The sequence below is a fragment of the Dermacentor albipictus genome, chromosome 1, assembly GCF_038994185.2.
Source record: "Dermacentor albipictus isolate Rhodes 1998 colony chromosome 1, USDA_Dalb.pri_finalv2, whole genome shotgun sequence".
Lineage (NCBI taxonomy): Eukaryota > Metazoa > Arthropoda > Arachnida > Ixodida > Ixodidae > Dermacentor > Dermacentor albipictus.
In genome coordinates, this window is record NC_091821.1 from 492,850,946 (window position 1) to 492,868,831 (window position 17,886).

General features: G+C 44.6%; 1 protein-coding gene across 3 annotated transcripts in view; it reads left to right on the forward strand.

Annotated features, from left to right (window-relative positions):
* LOC135913015 (ATPase WRNIP1-like) overlaps positions 1-17,886 on the forward strand; it is an 89,893-nt gene that overhangs the window by 31,427 nt on the left and 40,580 nt on the right. For all 3 annotated transcript variants that reach the window (XM_065445667.1, XM_065445656.1, XM_065445660.1), the window contains exon 4: positions 10,098-10,324. In XM_065445667.1, coding sequence (XP_065301739.1) covers positions 10,098-10,324 — 227 coding nt within the window. The remainder of the gene's footprint in view (positions 1-10,097; positions 10,325-17,886) is intronic.

Sequence of the window (17,886 nt, forward strand, 5' to 3'; positions counted from 1 at the left end):
TGTGCAGAGGAAAACACGGTTCTTAGCGTTTGGTTCTATCTAATCTGAGAGTATGTGTCTGATTTTGTGCAGACCTCGGCTATAAATTTCTGCTGCTGATGAAATCTCTCCTGTAAAGAGCGCTCAGCCACAGTACGGCTAAGCTCAGCAACAATGCCAGCCTTTCAGTAGCAAGAGGCATGGGTTTTCGGACGAGAGTGCACTCTTTTGCAGTACCACCCCCAATCCTGAGCCACGGCCGCTGGATTAAAAAGAAAGTTTCGGCCTGTCAGGTGAAAACGCTGTCCTCGCCAAGGTGCCACCAGCCGGGACTGTTTGTCTGGGATTGGCGTAGAAAATGCGTCGGGAAACGCTGTCACCCGACACATCCTGTCCCCCGCAACTAGAGCCGTTTGGCCCAAACAAGCGGCCGAGAATGCAACTATGACTGTCACGTTCAGTCCCATTGCAGCCCGCCTGACGCAGCTGGTTGCACCCTTTCTTTTATCCAGCGTCCGTGCCAGAGCTTGTTGCCTGACAGCAAAGGCTTTGAGTGATGGCTGGCACTGGATAAAATCCCTGAATTTATGGGTATTTGATGTATAATAAGCCACAGGTTGGGGAGAACAAACAACGAGCAGGAATTACTCAGTTTTCCAAGTTAACATGAGCCAAATACACACTCTTTTAGTATAATAGGCCAACTCGTCTAATTCTTTACCAGTGAAAATGTTATTCCAATGCTCCAGCATGTTAAAATACTAATCAAACTTGCCAATAAATGCATGTGCATATCATTATTTAATATTCAATAATTTTGATATTTGCACACCTCTATGAAGAATAGAATGAGCGTCTCTTACATTGCAGGGGGGGCTGACGAGATTCAATGGGAGTCTATGTAATGGCATGTGAAACATGATACGATTAATACCGGTGTCGCATGGTCATTTTCAATTGATCTGGATCAAAATTCTCAATTGTGATAGGCTCCCTCCCATAGCTTCCACAAAGGAGCCAACTGCAACTGAGAAATTTGATTGCAATTGAAAGTGTGCCACATGGCCCACCCATATAAGATATGAAATAAATAATAATAAAGAGTTGAAAGCAACAGGGTAAGGATCTGTAATCAATATTCAATCGTTGAATCATTTGAACAACCATGTACGTCGATCTTGTCTTCTATAGCATCAACACTTGGTTTACCCTTTTGTTTTATGTCTAAACACCAAGCTATTCTCTCAACAAGCCCTTGATCTTCTCTAAAAAGCTGTCTTAGGCTGATGTTACAATATAAGTGCACTGTATGGGACCCACCTATCGGAGCAATGACTGGGATGAAATTGAGAGGGTCGAGAACTTAGCATCATGGTATGTAGTCGGCAACTATACTGAAAATCTTTGTATTACCACTACAAAACAAACAATAGGATGGGAGCTTCTGGAAAAGCTTCATGCCATGCTGACGATATCTTCACATCAGTGGTACGAAGCGAAGCCATCCACGCTTGTGCCTCCACTCTGCCGCTGCAGCTGATCAGTCGACGACCGATAATTCGGACTCCATGGGGAACGGCTGAACTATCGAATGTCCAAAAAACTGAATGCGTCCAAAAAAGATCACTTTATTTACGTTTTAAGGGCCCTGTGCACAGAATAGGTGGTCGATGCTTTGCTGCACACACTTCACCTTACATGAAACCAAGTCCACCTGCATTTCTGCCAGTTTTGAGTTTTGCTGTTGCAAAGACTGCAAAGGCTGCAAAGGCTTGGGTCAGATCCGCACGTGGAAGGCTCCGGAGCACATGGCACATCATCATGCGAATCAGAGTCGCTGTTTGATGGTGGGAGAACTTGCTCAATTATTTCGTCATCATTCAGTTTGCCACACAACGAAACCGTGCTGTTGACGTCTGCAAGGTCTTCAATCCAACGGCGGCAGGAATTGCCATACTTGATGTCTCATCGAGGTTGCCAGAGGAGATAATGGTGGCAGTGTTGGTGTATGCTACAGCCACGAATGGAGTCCGGATAATCAAATGTAGAACTGGCAGCTGTCTGAAATATTGGTCGTCTTTACCCATTAAGTCTATGGGGCCATTGGCGGTGCCGCGGAGCTGTCCGAATTACCGAGCATGTCCAGATTATCAATGTCCTATTTATTGGTCGGCAACTGTAGTGTCGCCCACAGTGGGTCGACACTATGAAAGGCACCGGCAGGTGGGCACCGGCAGCTTCTTGCTTCAACGCATCTCCGAAACTCAAGAATGTGCAACCTCCGGTACTTAAGGCACTGGAAGATGACGCACATGGTGCCACGGCCACTCTTTGCACACATGACAGGTTACGTCTAAAACAAAGCGTGAGGGCTGCATATGCACTCAGTCGTGCTGACCAGCATGCTCAGCTGCGGTGGCACTAGAAAAAAAGGCCCGCCAACCTGCTCCCGATTCGCTCCCTCCCTTCTTGCGCATGCTTGACTGTATTACTGCGAGCTTGCCCCACTCCCCCCCCCCCCCCCCTTTGCCCTCGCTCTTGCGGGAAGACAGGTGTATGAAACCACCATGCCTCTCGGCTCACCCTCGCACACTTTCACTTGCACCTAAAGCATACAGTATGCGGGCACAGTAGAAACTTTCGTCTTGGAATTTATGCAGTAAAATCTCGTTATAATGAACTTCAGGGGACCACGGCAATTTGTTCATTAATCGGAAAGGTCGTTTTAGTGAAAACCCCAAAATTAACTGTTTCGTCTATCAACCCATCAGTTGTCACCGTATGAGCTATCCATGAAAATGTCTCAGTTGGCTCTTGGTCCGCACTGCTGCTATTTTCCATAGATTCTGCCGCCATGCACCACCAAAGCACCGTATACAGAGCAGCACGTGCAAAAGAGATACTGACACTGAGAGAACCATCAACAAAGAAGATGCTCCAGGCCCCCTGTATAGCGTAATGTTTCTTTTTGTTTGCTTGTTTCTCGCATTCCTTGTGGTGGACGCTGCAACTGTCTCGCTCAAGGCGCACACCTGAACTATTCCAAAATGCAAGTGCATGTAAACGACATCGTCCGGAGAGTGCGACTGTGTGGCATCCTTACAGGCACGGAGGTTACATTTCTCCACACAGCTGCAGAAAAAAGTGCCAGAGAAAGAAAAGGCATGCGCGGAAAGAAGGCCAAAATAAGGAATAAGCCTCCGTTGCTAGTCAACACTTGTCTGGGCTGAGCATGCGCTTGCGAAACCTGATGCGTCGTCTCCTCATCAGTAAGAAAAAAGAAAAAGACCTCTCACGGCATCTATTTCCTCCAGTGCCATCTTGGGTTCTTGTAACCCTTTAGCCGCAGTGTCCTCTTTCTGAACCTTGTCGTCTGCTAACCTACTGTTCCAGTTGCCATAAAGTATACACGGAAAGCTAAGAATCACCAAATTGCGGAATATTAATTTAGTAAAGCAATGAAGGGTGCTAGTTGGTGAACATTCATGGTTATATTGCGCTCAGTTTTACACAGACGATATTAAGTGAAGGACGGGACGTGGAAGGACGTAGTGCAACTATGTCCGTCCACGTCCCGTCCTTCACTTAATATCGTCTGTGTAAAACTGAGCGCAATATAACCATGAGCAGAGTATTAGTTCGTAGTACTGACATGTTGTTAGCATGACATGAAAACTGAATAACGATCATTATTCTGAAATTTTCAGCTTTCTGAAGTTCTTAGTAATGAAATATTTTTACATTGTAACTGTAATGCAGCCAGCAGGGGATTTCTGAAAAGTTTGTTAATGTGGTTTTCGTAGTAACAAGGTTTCGCTGTACTGAATACAATGCTGCTCTGCTTTGGTTTTTGCTATGATTTGAGAGAGGTGCATTTGCAAGCAGCTGCATGTAATTCAACCACGTGATTATCTGTGGCCCCAGCAGGTTCCATTTATTGTCTTGGTATTCCTTTGTGGCGGAATTGAAATGCAGTTATATATCATGTATGAACACACTTCGTTATAGTGAGGTTATAAATACATTGTTTGTGGAAAAGAAGTTATAAAAGTTACCTAATACTTTGTTATAGCCGAAGTTGTGTTATATTGAAGTTTGTTACTTTAGAGTTTAACTGTATTTGAATAGTGTCCATGTATTGTTGTCATTCTTGTTTAATTAAAGTTGGTAGTGCTTTTTCAATTAGTATTTTTTTACTTTGAAATTATGTATTACTTTCACCATTATCAGCCTATATTTATGTCCATTGAAAGATGAAGGCCTCCCAGTGATCTCCAATTACCCCGTTGTAGTGCCAGCGGATTCCAACTTTAAGCAGTGAATTACTATTACAGTCAATGACCGACTCCACGGGGAATGTAAATAAGTCCTAGCTATCGAATGTCCGAAAAGACGAATGTAAAATAAAAAAAAAATTATTTACGTTTTAAGGCCCCTGTGCAAGGAATAAGTGGTCGATTCATTGCTGCACGCACTTCCGCTTACATGCAACCAAGTACGCCCGTATTTCTGCCAGTTTTGTGCTGTTGCTGTACACCGATGTAAGGACTGCAAAGGCCAGCTTCAGCTCCGCATGTGAATGCTCCGGGTGCACACGGCGCATGATCATCAAAGTCACTGTTTGATGGTGGGAGAACTTGCTCAATTATTTCGTCATCGTTCAGTTCGCCACACGACAACACCACGCTGTCGATGTCTGCAAAGTCTTCAAATGTAATGGTGGCAGAAATCAGCACACCGCAGCCTAGCAGGTTATCAAAGATGTCCGTATTCGAGCTCGTTGTAGTAGGACGTAGTTCAGGCTCTTCAGTTGCGGAGTCGGGCTCATTCGGATTGCGAGGGCACTGTTGGTGCCATTTGACACGGCCTGCCAATAAGTTCACAAGAAACACTTCTTGGAGTCAACAGGGCGCTGTCTAGAATGCAAACTAAACAAACAAGCGCAGCATGAGCTGTCTGCAAGGCAAACTCGAACAGAACGGTGATAGCGGGCCATGCATGGGAGTGCCGGAAAAGGATGTGATGATCGCAATGTTAATGCAACCTATGATTCAGCCAAAGCCTCCAAGATTGGCATTTGCATTTACATTTCTAAGGCGTAGTGCTGCGACCAAGCCAAAGCCTCAGGGATTATCATCTAATGTGTCTCGTGTCTCTTAGGCAATACTTTGTCTTGTCGAGGTTGCCAGAGCAGGTAATGGTGGCAGAGTCGGCATACGCTACAGCCTCTACAGATTATTCGGACAGAGTCCGAATAACCGAATGTTGAGCTGGCAGCTGTCCGAAATATCAATCGTCATTACACATTAAGTCTATGGGGCCACTGACTGTGACTGTGCTGGGAAGCTGTCCGAATTACCGAGCACGTCCATATTATCGGTGTTCGAATTATCAGTCGGCAACTGTATGTATTAACTTCTTTCCTATTTTTACTGTTTTGCTGCGCAGAATGTTTTGTATGTACAGTCGCCAACTGTTTATTCGGACCTCACAGGGACTGCGGAAATGTTCGAATAAACAGCTGTCCGAAAAAGCAGGTTAAGAAAAAAAGAGGAAATCCTTTATTTCCACGGATTTATTCAGGCTCGGCAGTAGGCTTGAAAAAATTGTGAATGCGCCGTTGCGCGCTGTTCCGTTTATGCACAATCATATAAGCCTGAATCTCGGAGAGGGTCGTACGGTCACCATAGGCGGCTGAAAGCACAGTCACTGCTTGTACATGCTCTGCATGCAACAGCAGCGTAGCACATGGTGCGTCACTTTCCGACTCGGAGTCATCGGTCGGCGGTGCAGCAGAGGAACCTGATGAATTATCTCGCCGTCGTCAAGTTCTGTGCATGTCAATACAGCAGTGTCAGCACCTGTGAAACTCAAATGAGGCGGTGTCCAGAATCGCAATGCAACCACTGCACAGGTCTCGGCAGAACATTTTCGGCGTCAGTGGGGAGCACATCGGTAACCGGCAAATCCTAGGCCTCCTGGTACCCGCTTACCGGCATTCCCCAGTGCTGTCTGTGCGGGCACTGTCGGAGCCATTAGACACTTGACACGATGTTTCGTATGCCGCGTTGGATCACCGCAACCTCAACACAGCACACAAAGCAAAGCATCACGCCGATACCAGTTGCACAAACGAAAAACATGGCCTACTCGCAGCGTCGTGCACAAAGAAACAAATCAGCTGCTGGATTGTCTTGACATATGGCTTACTAAGCTGAGCCCGGAACTGCTGTAGCCATGAACCAGGCAGAAACGATGATGATGAGCGTGGATTTGCAGTAGCGCCACTTTGTGGGGTAGCAAGGAGGCTCCATTCAGTACAAAAATGACGTTCAGCAAGTCGAATCACGCGGCGGTCAGAGTCGGTGCATGGTGCTCTCAATCGAGTTGGCTCAAGGAGTGTCCGAAAAATCAGAGAGGTTGCAAGGTGTCCGAACTTTCGGCAGTTGTTATACATTATGGTCTATGGGGAAAGTGGCAGTGCCGCGAAGCAGACCGAATAATCGAGCATGTCCGAATTTTCGGAGTCCGAAAAATTAGTCGGCGACTGTACTACTATCGTTGGGTCACTTTGCTCTGTGAGCCCCCCCACTGTAGTGCCTGAATGGTGCTGTGGGTAAGAGAGCAAATAAGTAACTATCTTTATTCTACAAGTGGCCAAAAAGGTTTTGAATGCGTTGCTGTGAACGCACATCAAAGAATATGTCTTTATTCCACATGTGACTATAAACGAACTTGTTAACTCATTGCGGCATGCATGTACGTTTGCATGCAGCCTGTTCAGTCTGTGTTTAGACCAATTTCATGCTGCTGCTACAGATAGACAGAAGTATAGTCGATAGTGCATGCATCAAATCTATATCCCTTGGTAATGTAAATGTTGACAGTGCTAGGACAACCGAAGGATAGTGGGTTTCTTTGCAACAGCCATTCTTGGGTACTTTCGTCACCTAGCCGCCACCCTCGTCGGCACTGACGACCGAGGGTGTAGTTGGCACCGTAGGAAGCTGTTTGATGAATCTGACTAACAAGAATTCAATCAAACAAGTAGCCCGAGACCATGTCACTATTTAACAATTAAGGAAACAACTCCTAGGTGTGTGAACTACATGCAACAGGCGCATAAATGCAGCCTTGGTAGCTTAGTTGGCTGGCTTGTTTTTTCCCTGTTGTTTAGGTGTGGCTAGTAGCATGCTTCGCTGCTTTTGATTTTGAAGTATTGGCATTGTATCAAAACCTAATCATGGCGTTTTCTGCCTGTCTCAGTGACTGAATTAGCATGTGTATGTGCAAATAAAATCTGAAATATTGAACGCCATGATCTAAAGCATTTCGGTGCTCATACTGTGACAGGAGATGGCGAGTGCACGCGTGTATAATCAAGGAAAACATACTACAGTCAAACCCACTTATGGTGGTCCCAGGTATAGGGATATATCGGTTGTAACTATCATATTTCATTGCATTTAAGATTTTCTGATCCAGCCTAATTAAGAGGAAGCTTTCGCTCGGGTGCTCCTATCTAAATACATGTAAAAGGAGAATTTGTTTTTCTCGGCAACCACTGCAGCAAATTTGATGAGGTTTGTTGCATTTAAAAGAAAAACTTAAAATCTAGTGACTGTTAGTTTTGAATTATAGATTTAGGTCGTAAAGTTGTTATTGAAAATCATTAAGTTTACAACTCTGTAACTCAGCATCAAAAAATGATAATGCAATTCTGTGAATTGCATCTAATAAAATATCTAAAGCGGACAAAATTGATATGTTACACATGAATCTCAAAATATTTTGTAATATGGAAATACAGCTTTTGCAGAACCCTCGTAAACAATGTAACAAATTCACGTAAGATGTAAAATGACATATGGAATTTGTCCGTTTTCAATTATCTAATGGATGCCGTTCACAAAACCACGATATCTGTTCTTGATGCAGAGCTAGGCGTTTGTAAACTTCATGCTTCTATTTTTTTTAAACTTTCATATTTTTGAAAATCCTTTTCATAGAATTGAGGTTCTAAATCGAAATTCAGCTTCCAACAGTCACTAGAATTTTTCTTTCTCTCTCAAATGCAACAAATTTCACTAAAATCGGTCCAAGGGTTATCTAAGAAAAACGTTTTTGCGTTTTACATGTATTTGAATAGGCTGCGTCAGAGTTGGGCTTGAGCTAAAGCTACCTCTTAAAACTGCTTCCAGGTATTTTCAAATGTTCTTTTTAAACTGACGTGCTGTTACAACAAATGATTTAAACCCAGTCACAGTAAGAAGAGGGGACACACGAAGTACCAGAGCACGGAAGTGCGACCAAACTGGGCACACTGCAGCATGCACCCCACTCCAGTCAAACTGGGATGATGATATGGCCTTCGAGAAATGCGAGCAATTACTGTCCGCGGATTTCATAAGACGTGAAGGTCACATGCTTTCATGGCATGCCAAGTACAGCACCTAGAGCACAAACAGCATGGCGCAGAACATGCACTAGCATGTGCACCTGTGCGATATCGGATGCCATGATGGTGTCACTCTTGTTTTTGTGCAATTGTCAGTGCGGCACCATGTGCGTTACGCCTGTTTCAACGATTTTGAACGAGCATCGATGTCCTTCTATCATGAGAATGACGGCTGCTCAAACGTTTCTGTAGCAAGGCCCCACTTGGTGAAAACGGTGGACCATGACACTGCCGCTAGCAATGTCATAAAGGTTTGGCGGTTACTACACTGTTTTTGGGAGATCACGGTTCGGTGGCGCTTCATTTATGCATTGCGGATTGCTGATAATGGTTCACGGTAACCTTTTGACTTTTGAACATCACATTTTTTTTGCCCAAAGCGACATAGATAACTTGATTTTGTGGCTCTTTTATGGCTGATGCGCAGTCATAATGCCAAGACCATGATGTCCGAGACCGTCACATAACAGCAGAATGCCACAGTAACTTTTGAAGTTTATGCTCCCGGCTGACTAAAAGGCTTTGCTCTCTTTTGTAGAATACAGTCATGACCTGCTGGTAGTAAAATACATCACAAACTCCCGAATAAAAAATGGCAGCTGTGCTTGCAGTCCCGAAACGCACGACACTGTATTTCATTCTTTAGATGAACATTTCTAACACAAGTTTGCAGCTAGGCACTGGAACGTACTGAGGACAAAAATCACACTAAAAATCTAGTTTTTGTACCAAAGTGCTGCTGAATTGTAACTGCCAATGCCAGCTTCAATGCAGGTAATTTTTGAGCATATTTATAAGCGAATTCATATATAACAAACTACACACGCAACGACCACTTTTTGCAGAACTATTGAGTTTATTATAAATGGCTTTGACTATGTCCTGTGACACTGGCTCCTATCTACTTTTGGTATGCTTCACCACGGTGCATTGAGTATGCTTGACCATGTAAAAGTGCTGTATTGTGGCAAAGCTGGCTTGTGGGAACAGGTATTATGCAATGCTTTAGGCCCCTGCTGTGCATGCCACACTTCGAAGCCATCGGCGAGAATGACTGAGGCAGAGTTGCCACCGTGGCTGACAATGGCGAATCCTTTACAAGAAAACACAGCACCAAACAGCGGGAAACTCGTGAACGTCGAAGTAAGTAGGCCTAATGACAGCACAATACGACTACTACGGCTGCCATTGGATCGGTGCACGAGAACACAGCCTTCACAGCCTTGAACGCTGGTTCAAGGCTGTGAGATAATCAAAATGGTGGCAGTAGTAGCTTCAATCAAAGCCTTTTGGGACCTGTGGTCAACACAAAAAGTAAGAAAAATCTGAAGGTTTCAAAAATGTTTCAGTGTCCGAAATTTTAGATAACCTTATACATTGGCTTTGTGGGGTATGTGGCAGTGCCGCGTAAGCATCCGAAAAGTCTTTCGTTGACTGTAGTGAAATTTTTTTTGCAGATGTGAGCGACAGTTCCTGGAGCTATCCAAATAATTGACCATGTCGGAATTATTAGTGTCTAAATTACTGGTCGGTGACTATTCCTGAAGTTCGATGTCTTTGTATCTTGTTCCCTCTATATTTCTGTTCCCTTTGCATGATCTCAGATAGGGCATGGAAAAGTTTTGCCTTGATCTGAGCAGAGAGCCAAAACCCTTCACAGGATGTCTTCCTGCCAGCCGTAGAGTCCGGTGCGGTGGTCCTGGTGGGAGCGACCACAGAGAACCCATCCTTTTCACTCAACTCAGCCCTGCTCTCACGATGCCGTGTCTTTGTGCTCGAGAAGCTCCCCACTGCAGAGGTGGCACTGATCCTACACCGTGCTCTGGCCCGTCTGGACGTCGAGCTCGTCTTCAAAAACAACAGTTCACAAAAGGACTCACCTAGTGGGTAAGTTACAAAGCGTGGCTATGTCATTCGCATTAATATCCACATGACGTGGAATAACCTGCTGATGCTTTGCTGTCAGATTACCATTGTTTTCTGCATTCGATCGTATTGTTTCCAGATCGTACTCATAAAAGAGGCCGTAGCATCCTTCTAGGAATAAAGAGGGCAGTAACGTCTTACTCAGTTAACACTGATTCAAATCTCGAAATTGTCTGGGCAGCCTGTTTAATATCATTCCTTAAGTTATTCACAGGTGCTTGTTACCATCCGCCAGATTCTTGACATTCGTTCGTTAATGAGTTGTGCATCAGTATTACTAAGGCAACTGAGCTATGTCCTACTGATAGCATCTACCTCATTGGAGATTTTAATTACCCCTTGATCAACTGGGCTCAACTATCATCATCGTGTCATATTTCAACAGAATTCTGTAACTTGACGTTTATTGCAACCTGACTCAACTATCATTATCGTGTCATATTTCAACAGAATTCTGTAACTTGACGTTTATTACAACCTGACTCAACTCATTAACCAACCCACCCGTGAGACCAATATATTAGACCTAATACTTACAACAGCACCAAAAACGATAAAAAAGATAACGCACTTGGATGGATTCAGTGATCATCATTTACTTCAGCTAAATTTATAGACATTCCGGTTCCGTTTATAGGCTATGTGATGAAGACAATTTACGATTACAATAAAGCTAATTTCACAGATATCAACACAGAACTTGAAAACCTCTTTTACCATGAATTTCTACCTTCATTTAACAGCCGAGACATTGATGAAAACTGGATACTCTTTAGAGACAGGGTTTCAGCTTTGGTCAGCCAGTACCTCCATCTAATCACAATGACTAAAGATAAATCTAACCCTTGGTTCACTAGGAAGCTTAAGCAACTAAGGAACAAAATAAAGCGGTTATACCAGATTGCCAAGCGTGCGGGTACCCGTTCAGCTTGGGATAGATACAATGCCTGTCTAAAATCCTATTGCTCTGCCTTATCCGCTGTGAAAGATAAATACTTTGCACATGATCTTCCATCACTTATGAAAACTAAGCCTAAAAAGTTTTGGAAGCAAATATACCCTGATCGTGACACTAGTTTCATTTCCCTCCAAAGTAACAACACTCCCATCGCAGACAATGAGTGCCCTGCAATATTCAACACCTTCTTCTCATCTGTGTTCACTTCAGAAGTTCACTCTAATCTTCCTGAAGTTCCCGATCTTAATTACCACTACAGTCGCCAACCGTTTATTCGGACCTCAAGGGAACTGAGGAAATGTCCGAATAAACAGGTGTCCGAAAAAGCAGTTAATTAAGAAAAAAAAAGTCCTTTATTTCCACGCACTTATTCGGGCTCGGCAGTAGGCTTGAAGAAATCGTGAGTGCGCCATTGCACGCTGTTCCATTTACACGCTATCAGATAAGCCTGAATCTCGGAGAGGGTCGTACTGTCACTATAGGCGGCTGAAAGCACAGTCACTGCTTGTACTAGGAGTCGTCGGCCGGTGGTATAGTAGAAACCTGACAAATGATCTCGCCGTCATCGAGTTCTGCACATGTCAGTACAGCAGTGTCAACACCTGTGAAACTGTCAAATGAGACGGTGTCCGGAATCGCAATGCAACCGTTGCGCAGGTCTTGGCAGTACATTTTGGGTGTCAGTAGGGAGCACATCGGAAGGCGACAAGTCCTAGGCCTCCCGGCACCCACTTGCTGGCATTCCCCAGCGCAGTCTGCGCGGGCACTGTCAGTGTCATTAGACACTTGACGCAATGTTTCTGTGTACCGTGTTGGATCACCGCAACTTCGACGCAGCATACAAAGCAAACAGTACCACGCCGACACCAGTCGCACAAACGAAAAACGTGGCCTATTCACAGCGTCGTGTACAAAGAAGAAACAAATCAGCTGCTGGATTATCTTGACGTGGCTTACTAATCTGAGACCGGAACTGCTGTAGCCACTCTGTTGAACCAGGCAGAAACGATGATGATGAGTGGGGCTTTGCAGTAGCACCACTTCGTGGGGCAGCAAGGAAGCTCCGTAAAACAAAAATGGTGTTCAGCAAGTCGAACCATGCACCGGTCAGAATTTGTGCATGGTGCTCTCGATCGAGTTGGCTCAAGGAATTTCAGAAACACTTCATTCGGGCCTAGCTGGTACATAATTCTGAACTAAACGTAACAGCGGAAACACCTAAGACAAGTCACAAAAAGAAAGACACGACACACACTGGCACTGTGTGTGTCGTGTCTTTCTTTTTGTGGCTTGTCTTAGGTGTTTGCGCTGTTACGTTTGGCTCAAGGAGTGTCCGAAAAATCAGACGAGAGGTTGCAAGGTGTCTGAACTTTCGGCAGTTGTTATACATTATGGTCTATGGGGAGGAATGGTGGTGCCGCGAAGCAGACCGAATAATCCGGCATGTCCGAATTTTAGAAGTCCGAGAAATTAGTCAGTGACTGTACATGACACCCATTGAAATAACTGAAGAAGGCATCATGTGCCTCATAAATAACCTTAAAGTATCTACGTCAGCCGGTATTGATGACATTAATTCTAAAATATTAAAATATACTATTTCAGTGTCTAGTAAACTTTTATTTAACATTTTTCAGCAATCCTTAACTATTGGAATACTACCCTCTGACAGGAAGGTAGCTAAAGTAATACCCATATTTAAAACTGGAAACAGAACCTCAGCTGAAAATTACCGTCCTATTCTCTTACGTGCATTTGCTGCAAAATGCTAGAACACATAATCGCATTTAATGTTTTCAATCATCTTGAGCACAGTAATTTTTTTTACGGAAATCAACATGTGTTTAGAAAAAAATAATTTCTGCGAAATACAGTTATTCGAACTAACAACTGACTTGCATTTTGATATGAATGATAACCTACAAACTGATTGTATATTTCTTGACTTCACCAAAGCCTTTGACCACGTTGCTCATTGCCGCATGATTTCAAAATTATCATCACTCCGGCTATACTCGTTAACTTTATCATGGCTTCGTAACTTCCTTTCGTATCGCCAACAGTTCATATTTGTTAATAATCTGTCCTCTAACCTTTCCCCAGTTACCTCCGGTCTGCCACAGGGCAGTGTAGTCTGTCAATTATTATTTCTTATTTATGTAAATAATTTACCTAATAAAATTTCTTCCTGTATGCGAAGTTTTGCGGATGATTGTATCACCTACCGCCCCATTAAATCTGCTAATGACCACATGGCATTCCAATCCGATCTTCATCGTATAAAAGGGGGGGTGCAAAACTTGGTTAATGACCCTTAACGTATCAAAATGCAAAGTCATCTCATTCAGCCGCAAACATAAAATTTTTGGTTGTACATACCATATTCAAGATGACTTACTGTCTCATGTCTCCCATTACAAATATCTCGGTGTAAACCTTTCATCAGGTCTTTCATGGTCATTTCATATTACATCCATATGCGCCGTCGCCGCCAAGTCTTTAGGGTACCTAAGTAATAAACTCAGAAGTTCCCCTGCTAATATTCGCAAACTAGCCTACCTTACTTTTGTTCGCCCACAACTTGAGTTTGCTTCCTCCATTTGGTCTCTTTATCATAACATCATGGTCACCACTTTAGAACCAAAATAGGGCCGCACAGTATTTCAAGAAACTATAACTACGATTCAAGCGTCACTCAGATGAAAACTGATCTTTTTCTCCAATCTTTAGCCACACGCCGGGACATCGCTCTACTAACAGTATTTCACAAGTTCATATGTGCACTCCAATAGATCATGTTCCTTTCACCTCGATGTCCCATCCCACGCGTCCAAAAGACTGCACAATCATTTGAGTCATGCACGGATCTATGGTGACACTTTAGCTTTGCATTCATCAGCACTTCCACGAGCCATCAGATTATAGAACAATCTACCAGACAGTATTGCATCTATGTCTAATCCTGATACATTCCATCACCAACTTATTACACATTTCACTGAAGCCATTGTTTAGCATGTTTCATATTCATGTTTCAATTCATATTTTGAAGTTAAGCATTTCGTTCGCCCCCCCCCCCCCTTTATTTTTGTATATTTTCTGAAAACACGTTTGATGAATTCTGGACTTATTCATACGCAATGTGCTTTTTATGCTATCGTGTGCTTTAAACTATGTATCATACTTCTCGTTATTTCTGCATTGCTTAGTCTCCTCTTCTTTATTGCTATTATGTGCACAAATTTTATTTACCATGTATTGTGCTCTTTTCTTTTTTATCTGATTGTGTATGCACTGTTGGGATTTTTCGCCCCCCCTTACACAATGCCCTATGGGCCTGAAAGGTACTTCACATAAATAAATAAATAAGTTCATAATCTGTTTTTTCAGCTTCCGCTTGAAACAACTTGAAGAACCTTATCTGTACTGCCAGTATGTCACAGTGCCTTTTTTAACTATTGTTGCAGCACCTGATGTTTGCTAGATGGACAGGAATGAAGAGGAATGCTGCGTGTTGCAGTGACATTCTTAAACTAGCTCTTTCTTTGTATCGATATTCACACTCTATAGTACTGCCACAAACTTTTCCCCTTTTGTTGTGACTAACCAACATGTAACATTCATATTATTTGGTGGCGTGTAGTGTACTGTCATTGAATCTCGGTCAATGCTACAATCAGGTCATGTATTGATTGATTGGTTTTGACATCCCAAAGCAATACAGGGGCTCAGATAAATTCGGTATTGGAGGATTGAGGATTAATTTTGATCACCCGGAGACCTTTAACTTGCACTCAGAGGATCGTATATGAGCATTCTTCCTTTGGAATTAAGCAGCTAGAAATTGAACCCACAGCCTACTTCTTGGAAGCAAAAATTCCATAGCCGCCAAACCACTTTAGAAGGTGGGGTCACTTATACTGTATCGTCAGCGTATAACTCACACCTTTGTTATGAGCACTGTTGTGCATTGGTACAATCTCAGAGACCACAGCTCAACTGATCATGGACACTGTGCAAGATAAGGTGCATGGCTGTAAGGCAGAAGCATGTGTGAGCAACTGACTGGGCAAGCAGAAGGTGTTTGGTGGCAAGCTCCATGCATATTCTTGCCTGCTGCTTGCACTGCACCTTGTGGACATACCAAAGTCTCTTCTGTGCCATGTGCTGTAGGGAACTGCACCCTTTGTCATGCAGGCCTTTACACTGTCAATCACCTCGCGGGTTCATGCAGGAAGATTCCAGTCTTAAAAATATATTGCACAGTGTGCTCTGCTTAATCCCCTTGGGTTTTGACAAGCTTAATATAGTTAAACCTCAATATAACGAAGTTGATAAAATTGGCAATTTGCTTCGTTATATTGAAGTTTCGTTGTATTGAAATTCGACCTTTTATGCAAGTAACTACAGTCGCCGATCAATTTTTCTTACACGGAAACGGGCCGCAGAAATCTATGAGTTATTGGGCAATCGATAAAAACAAATTTGAATGAGATGTTAAGGTGCGTTATAGTTCGATTGATTAGACGCTCAGATAGCAGAGCACGTAGCGAGAGGATACAGAGCTTTGGCAACACAGACACAAGGCTTCCAACCACACGTTGTCTTCGTCTTTCTCGAAGCAGTGCCTGTTGCGCGTTCTTCTCCAGTACAATTGCCTCCCTGGAGAAGAGGAGCCGTCTCGGCGACCTACGGGCAAGATAGCACAGGTGGATCAAAGTACGGCTTGAGCCGCTGAATGTGCACGATTTCGCGCCCTCGGTGGCGCTTATCGGAAGGCGGCTCAAGGGGTTCTACCAAGTAGTTCACAGAAGGCGTTTGACTGACGACACGGTAGGGACCCTGGTACTTGGAAACAAGCTTTGGTGAAAGTCCAGGGCTGGTAGCAGGAACCCAAAGCCAGACTAGTGAGTCAGGGGCATAGGGTGCCAGAGAGGAAGGCATATCCCGAAGGTGCTTCTGTCGCTGCTGATCTGCCGAAGTAAATGTGTGGGCTCCATGTGTGGGCTTTGGGGGCTCCATGGCAAAGTATGATGTTATGCAGAAGGAATCTGGCAACATCCCACGCAGATGCGTTGGGCAGAGGCGAAGTATCCGTGTAACGCGTGAGATGGTCTATCGCCACTATCACCCAGCGGTTGCCATCTGTAGTACTCTGAAGGGGCCCATAAAGATCAGCTCCGACCCGGTCAAAGGCCCGTCCTGGGCAAGGCAAGGGTTGCAGTGGAGCAGCTAAGGCATGAGGGGTATTCTTGCGGTGTTTTCATGCGAAGCAGGAGCGGACATATTGGCGGACGAATCGGTACATCCCGCACCAGTAATAACAAATTCGCAGGCGCGTGTACATTTTTAGTACTCCTGCATGTGCGCATGGCGGGTCATTGTGAAACGCTGCACATATGTCCGAACATATATGCTGAGGAACCACGAGTAACCATTTACGCCCGTCCGAGAGGTAGTTACGGCGGTATAGGAGTCCGTCACGAACAGCGAGGTGGTGTGCTTGGCGACGGAATGCACGGCCAGTAGAAGGCGCTGATGGGTCTGACAGAAAAGCCAGCATAGCAACAATCCATGGATCCTTCTGCTGCTCCGAAAGCATATCCGTGGCGGTGAGGGAGGACTCGCATATTCATACTTTCTGATAATTGGGCTGGCCTGACACTGGGGAGCGAGACAAGGCATCCGCGTCCAAATGTTTACGGCCTGAGCGGTACAGCACTCGAATATCATACTCTTGGAGGCGAAGCGCCCATCAAGCGAGCCGACCTGAAGGATCTTTCAGGGACGACAGCCAGCAGAGTGCATGGTGGTCCGTGATGACGTCGAACGGGCGACCGTAGAGGTAAGGACGGAACTTATTTATGGCCCAAATGATAGCCAGGCATTCTTTTTCTGCAACGGAATAGTTTGCTTCCGCTTTCGTGTGTGTGCGGCTAGTGAAGGCAACAACGTATTCATCGAAGCCAGTCTTTCGTTGTGCAAGAACAGCGCCAATGCTGACGCCACTGGCATCCGTGTGTATTTCTATCGGTGCGCTTGGGTCAAAATGTAGAAGTAGGGGGGTGAGGTTAGAATACGCCGCAGCGTCGTGAATGCAGCATCGCAAGCTGGTGGCCAAGCCAAGAGGTCGTGGTCACCCGCAAGAAGCTGCGTCAAAGGCGCTATTATGGTGGTGAAGTTGCAGATGAAACAACGAAAATAGGGGCATAATCCAATGAAGCTGCAGAGTTCTTTTGTGGTCTTTGGTCTTGGAAATTCGGCAACGGCTTGGAGTTTGGTTGGATCTGGAAGCACACCATCTTTCGAAACAACGTGGCCAAGGATGACTAGCTGCCGTGCGGCGAAGCAACACTTCTTCAAGTTGAGCTGGAGTCCAGCATCGGCAAGGCAAGTGAGCATGCGTTTGAGTCGGAACAGGTGAAAAGAAAAGTCCGGGGAAAAGATGACAATGTCATCGAGATAACAAAGGCATGTCTGCCTTGCCTACGTCTATTTGAGGCCCCGGAGTATGTTATCCATCATCCTTTCAAAAGTTGCAGGCGCATTACAGAGGCCAAAGGGC